Source organism: Muscardinus avellanarius (genome assembly GCF_963383645.1).
Source record: "Muscardinus avellanarius genome assembly, chromosome: 6".
NCBI lineage: Eukaryota > Metazoa > Chordata > Mammalia > Rodentia > Gliridae > Muscardinus > Muscardinus avellanarius.
The window spans coordinates 27,322,908-27,329,552 of NC_137791.1; the positions used below are offsets into that span (position 1 = coordinate 27,322,908).

Genomic DNA, 6,645 nt, shown 5'->3' on the forward strand with positions numbered 1-6,645 from the left:
GTGGGGAGATGGAATGCTTTAAAGCGCATGATGTACTTATTCTAATCTAAATCAACCACTAAACCAAGCATGGGAGGGATGGAGAGGGAGTGAGGTGGGGACTGGGTGGGGGCTGGCTGGGTGATGTGTGCATTTATGCCTACACAAGTTTATTACCCCATTATGATGTATAAATACAATGCACCAATAAAAATATTATTAAAAATGAACTAGGGAATGTCACCTGCTAGACATGGAGGTGAGGTATATCTAAAGTCAAATCTAGAGTTTACACCAGCTTAAAAAAACAAATTTTTCTTTAACCCTTCGTTCCTAAGCCCAGTTCTGAACCATTATATGCAGTTTTGACCTTAGAGTTTACCGCCCCCCTACTCCAAAAAATTTTACTACATTCAAATAAGGCCCACAGGTCTGCACTATGGCAAGGATATCAGGTGATTGAGAGAGCACACTTAGAGAATGGACCCGGTGACTTAATGCACACTTGTATCATGTCCATACCTTCCATGGGGCTGATGTCCTCAGGTCTCCCTGGTCCCTGGAGATCCAGGAAGGAGGGTGCGATCTCGGTTCCACACCCAGAGCTGTGGATTGTAAGCTTGGATCTGCAAAGAGAAGCAGTTCCATAAAGAAAGATGTCTGGCCAGGAAGACCAGGAAGTCCCTGTGCAGCCTCCAGTTCTTTCTCAGCCCCAGATCCCACTGACCACTCCCATGCTCCTTGGTCTCTCATCAGCCCATCCCTCCAGCTCTAAATTCCCAAAGGCCACCCACCTCCTCACACTCCTCCGGGGAAACTCGAAGATTCCAGTGCATGGACTTCATTAACTGGAAGTGCAGCCTGTGGAACAAGGGACGCTGCGTAGAGCTCTCTCCATAGAGGAATGGAAAAATGGATTGTTTGGGAGCCTGGTGGTCCTCCTCCATGTCACAGGCGATGTAGCTGGAGAAAGAAATCAAATCACTCAGCACGGTCACACCAGGAAGAATGTGTACTCCGCCTAGTTTCCCCAACAGGAAGAGAGTCAGATTTATATACACAGGACAGTGTGAGCTCTGTCCAGGGTTATATGGACAGCCCTGGGCCCAGAGGCCTCTGCTGGACAGACACCTTCCCAGTAGCACCTCAATCGGTGTTGAGAAAGATGAAATGCACCTGGACAACCTGACTCTGTCTCCTGCCACCCTCACCCATGAGGTGGACATCATGAATCCCCCTCTCTGCCCTGGCCCTCTTCCATGTGCACACATCCCACTCTCTAGCACAGCGACAGCATCCTGAGGGTATGACCTGACCCTGATTTATTTCTCTAATCTTCCCTCTCCTGCCAAAAGTGTAAGAAACGGCTTGGTTCCGATGGTGCATTAATTCAACAAGCACATCTTAGATCTCTCTTGCCATGGCTTGTATGTCCTGTCACAGAGATGCTGTTCTTAACATGTTTTTGAAAGAAAGATTCATTTATAGTCAAATATAGTCAGAGACTCAATTCTATATCATAAGAACTAACAAATCGAAAAACCTGATGTGGCCAAGTGTTTTAGAATGGCCAAGTGTTTAGGCATGGTGGCTCACACTAGGTTCTAAGCCAGTCTCAAAAACTTAGGGAGGCCCTGGGAAACTTACATTTTGACCTGGTTTAATTTCTTTTTTTTTTTTTTTTTTTGGTACTGATGAAAAAACCCAGGGGCATTCTAACTCCAAGTTACACCAAAACTCTGATTTTTTTTTCACTCTTTGAAACAGAGTCACACTGATTTTCAAATTGCCTCTCCATATAGCTGAGGCTGTCCACAAACCACAATCCTTCTGAATCAACCTCCCAAGTGCTGGGATTACAAGTGTGCCCCACCATGCTCAGCTTATAACCTTGTTTTAAAATAAAAATTTAAAGTTTCTGCGGTGTAATTTGGAGGTAGAATTCTCCCTGGATTAATTCCCCTTACAACTACCAACCAAAAAACATAAATATTTCGATAAAATAAAACCTTGAAAACCAGATGAAGTGGTCAAGTCTTGTTATCTCAGGACTTTAGAGGCTAAAACAGATTCCGGGCCAGCCTCAGCAATTTAGGCACTTTGCCATTTATTGAGGTCCTATTTAAACATATAAATAAACAAATAAATAAATAAATAAAAAATAGGAGCCAGGAATGGTGGTTTGCACATATAATCTTAGTACTTAGGAAGCTGAGACAGGAGGATTCGAAGTTCATGGCCATCCTCAGCTCCTTAGGCCCTCTGTAAATTAGTGAGACACTGATACAAGATTAAAAAAAAAAGACTGGAGGTGAAGCTCTAAGGTAGAGAGCCTCTGGGCTCAATCCTCAGTACCACTTACTCAGACACACACACAACACACACACACACACACACACACACACACACACACGCAGACACACACATACAACATACAGGGTACCTTAATCTGGCCACCAATCCAATAGGATTATGAGACAAGGAAGAGTTTGTCAAGGAAAGTTAATCTAAAATGAATTATAATAATAATAATAATAATAATAATAATAATAATTATTATTATTATTCAATTATTAAATTTTTGTCGAGAGCTGCTGACTGATCTAGGAAGGCAGCACAAAGATTTCCACACTGTGTTTTATTATTCTTTGAGCCTGGCTCTCATGCTGGTTCCCAGGTGGGTCTCTGAGTCCTGGCTCAAACAGTCTTCCTGCCTCAGCCTCCTAAGGAGCTGAGACGGTGGGTGCCAGAAATATGCCCATAGTTTGGTGTCTTTTCTAATTTTAAAGATAAAGAAAATTTTCCCTTGCATAGGTATAAACAGATCTAGACAGGAAACATGAGAAACGATAGGGAGATGGACCTTTGCAAGGAGCAGTGAAAGCAAGGGCAGGGAATATCAAGATGATAAATGAGTTTCATCTTAGGGACAGCAGAATTCCCATACAGAATTCCAGCCTTGGTCTAGAAAGTGAGTAGCAGTGCAGTTGCTCAGGAGGCCTGGGAGGTGAGGAACTCTGATTTAGAAAGATTGTCGGTGAGTTCATGTAAAGCCACCAAAAGACATCATTACCAAGAAGAAGGAAGGAAGGAAAGAAAGTTTGGAGTCCCCTTTCTCCCTCTCACCAGACACACAGGTTGAGGCCCAATACTCACAGAGCCAGGAAGAAATGGATTCGCTGGTATTGCCAGGAAAAGAGGCCAGCTCTGCTAAAATAAGCTATGACCATGAACAGGAGGTACTGCAGGAGAGAGGAACACAATACAAAGAAAGGTCATACCTGGTAGAGGAGAAAGTTGGGAAGAGAGGGAAGGGACGCTGGGCAGGGTACTTAGCTCAGAAGAAAGACCTCGGTTGGGTGACTTGCTTTTGGGGGAAGGGCCCCAGGGAGTCAGAGAAATCAGGGCAAGGGCACCCTAGCTTCACCCTATGACCTTCTATAACAAGGTCTTTTGGGGAGTACTTTTAGGATGGCTAGGTCAGGAGAGCCGTGGTCAGACAGAGCACAGAGGGTCCCAGAGAATTGAGAGGAGGAGGCTGGAACAAGCTCAGGGGGCAGCAAGCAAAGAGGACATGGATGGCAGTGTGGGGCGAGGGCTCAGATCCCAAGGATCCCAAGTAGAGCCAGGGCCCCACTATCTCTTCAGAAAGAAACTACTTGTCTCATGAAGGGACAACATGACAAGTCACAAAAGGGCCAGGACCTTGGGAGTGTCAGCTTGGAGCTGCATGGAAGAGAAGGAAGCAGCATGGGGAGAAACTCCCAGCCCACCATGCTGGCCTGGAGCGGGGGCACTGCTCAGCACACACCCAGCTCACCTTGTCTGAAACCCTCAGCTCCTTGTCCCAGGCCAGGAATCTTTTGATGACAGGATCCTCTGTAAACAGAGCACACAGGTGAGTCTGGGAACCCAAAATGCATTGCTATGTGAGACAAGAGCAGGAAGGAACACCATCATTGCCGTGGACAAGTTGCAAGATTGGGACCCAGAGAGGAAGAGGACAGAAGGATTATGCACCAGGCAAAGTGCAGTGGTTGTGGGCTGAGGCTCTAAGCAGGAGTCGTGTCTGAGAGCTTGAGTGTCATCTCCTATCCCCATGATTAAGACCTTGAGGTAAACCCTGGAGACCTTTTATTATCTGTGAAAGCAGCACCTCAGAAGCCAGGTGGTAACTAACAGAACTCAGGTCATTTTCTCCTTTGACAGTCATCTCAGTGTGTAGACTTGGCCCTAGACTTGGCCCTATCACCATTCTAGGGATGAAGATGTTTAGATCCAGAGGAGTCAGTAATAGCTCAATGTCAGAGGGATGGAAGCAAACTTGTTGCCCCATGTGGGGGCCTCTCTCGAGTCTCTTCTGACCCTCTATCATCTAAGTCTCTCCAAAGAGAGATGGATCTTGAGTCCTCCATAAAGAGGGAACTCAGGGTTTGCAGGGCATCGGTTCTCCTGGGACTGTGACATAATTGTTAGTATCTTGTGTTTCTAGGGAACAGGATTAAAGGATGCTCTCTGGGGCCTTTCCCTACCAAGCATCCTGTTGAAGACCTCGTGGTGCTCAGGGAGCATTGAGGACACACGCTTTCTTTTTGCTGTCATCTTGAGCCCACACTGTGTGTCCATGGTGCAGGAGGTATGTTGTTGCTCAGGGTTCAGGTCCGGTGCCTTCTTCTCCAGCTCCTTTCCAGGCAAGAAGGAGGACTCCCTCTTCCTCTTCTGGGCCTGGGACTGATGGAAGAGTCTGGGCTCTGCCTGTGGTGCTGAGGCAGTGAATCCAGGCCGGTTTTCATGGGAATGTGAGGTCCATTCCATGGCCTCCTCCTTTGCAGGGAATGAGGTGGATTTAACACCAGGAGTGTGTCAACCAATCCTGGTAGCTTGTCTGTGAGCTCCTCTTGAGTATCTGTACACCACTCCATATTTGTATTGTCCATCCAGGACACAGGAGGGGAGCCAGGTTTCACCCTCGAGGCAGCCAATCCTGCAACCTCCTCCTGCTGCTCACCCTGGCTGTTTGAGTAGCACTCCCAGTCCATGGACTCTTCAGATGCCTCGGTGGAGGTGCTGTTTCCTAACCCCAGGTCTGAGTCATGGCCCATGCCGAGGCTTTCTTCTGTTCATAATACTGGAGGGAGCAGCTAGGACCTTTGCATGGGATGGAATAAAAAATACCTGGTATATTCTTTTTCGGGTCCTCCTCAGTTTTTGATAACCATTCCCTCTTCCTCTTCCTGCCACAGAAGTCAAGTTGGCACCTGCTTTTCACCTTCGATGCTGACAAAAGAAACCTGAGTTAAGCTCAGGTCTTTGGAATTAAGCTTTGACCATCTAAGCCCAAGAAACCCTGGCCCTCCAAACCCAAACCTCTTCTGCCATTGCCAGCCCCCAAGACATACTTCTGTTCTTCCCCTCTTTGATATCCCTCTGTCCCTAATTCTCCTTGCTAATGGTTCATCTTTTTGTCCTTCAACTTTTCTTCATTTTAGACACTTTCCTTCATGGGTGGGGGAAACTCTTTCTGATCCTCCTTTTTCTGTTTTCTGTCCTTTAATCTCATCTACCCACCTGATTACTTCCTATATAGATTTTCTGTGTCCCTGAACATCCTCGGCGCACATCCTGTCCTGTCCTCCAATGCCTGCCTTCCCATGCCCTCCTTCCTTCCTCTGAACCCTCTCTCTTTACTAGTCACCCTTGGAAACCATTTTTCCCTCCAATCTACTCACCTGATGTCCCTGGGGTCTCGTCATCCACCTCCACCTTCAGGCACTTCCCTGAGGAGCTAACCTGTGGACACTGGACCTCAGACTGGGAGGATGTTTGACTAGTGGTCATGAGTTAGCTCAGTCTCTTCCTTCCCTTCACAAATCCAATATTCTTATTTCTCCATGCCTTGTTCTAGCCTCTGGACACAAGCCCGGTGTGCCTTCTCCAGAATGGGGAGAAGTCACCGGTGGAGAAGAGCTGTGAGGAAAAGCAGTTGCCCACTGCCTCCCAGAGCACTGATGGAGTCTGGCCCTTCCAATCAGGAAGGCTGGAACCCTCTGATGTCACAGTCATTCCAGCATGACAACCAATTTGAAGGAAAACAGGTAACTGTAACTCTGATGTGGATATTTATACTGGAGCCTGGGGGAAAGTGGTATCTCCAGCCATTGACCCAAACTTGCCCAGCTTCCCAAACTCTCTTCATGGTCTGTGGCTCCCTCTTTTCTTTTTCTAATGGATGCCGTGTTCTCTCCACTTTTATCTTGCAACATATATTTAATTTCATGTCCCTGTGTGTTTCCGTTTCAGTGATCAGACTGGCAGCATAGGGAGGAAACTGGTAAAGAAGTTTAGGGAGAGGAAGTTTTGGAATTTGACGAATAAAAAAAAAATCTTTAAAAACATTTCAAAAATAAAAAAAAGAACCACTGTCATTTTCAGGGTTTGGGGTACATGTCTGTAACCTTAGTACTTGGGACACTGAGCCAGAAGGATCACCAGTTTTCAGCCTGCACGATGTCACTTAGCATGACCCTGATTCAGAAATTCAGAATAAAAATTAACAAGTGTTGATGGTATAATATATATATGGATTCAATACAAAGTTCCACACAAATAAAAATAGCTGCCAATACATGAATATGACCATAAATATCACTAACACAGCTCCACATA

The 6,645-nt window shown here is 46.2% G+C and overlaps 1 protein-coding gene across 1 annotated transcript; it reads right to left on the minus strand.

The window, feature by feature from the left end:
* Positions 1 to 521: 521 nt before the first annotated feature.
* On the minus strand, positions 522 to 4,605 carry LOC308263998 (speedy protein E4-like; the record flags this gene model as incomplete). The annotated part of the gene is made up of 5 exons (XM_080697158.1): positions 522 to 605; positions 774 to 942; positions 3,136 to 3,221; positions 3,800 to 3,858; positions 4,512 to 4,605. The coding sequence occupies 5 exons, from the start codon at positions 4,603 to 4,605 to the stop codon at positions 522 to 524; spliced, it is 492 nt and encodes a 163-aa protein (XP_080553284.1).
* Between the last annotated feature and the right edge of the window lie 2,040 nt (positions 4,606 to 6,645).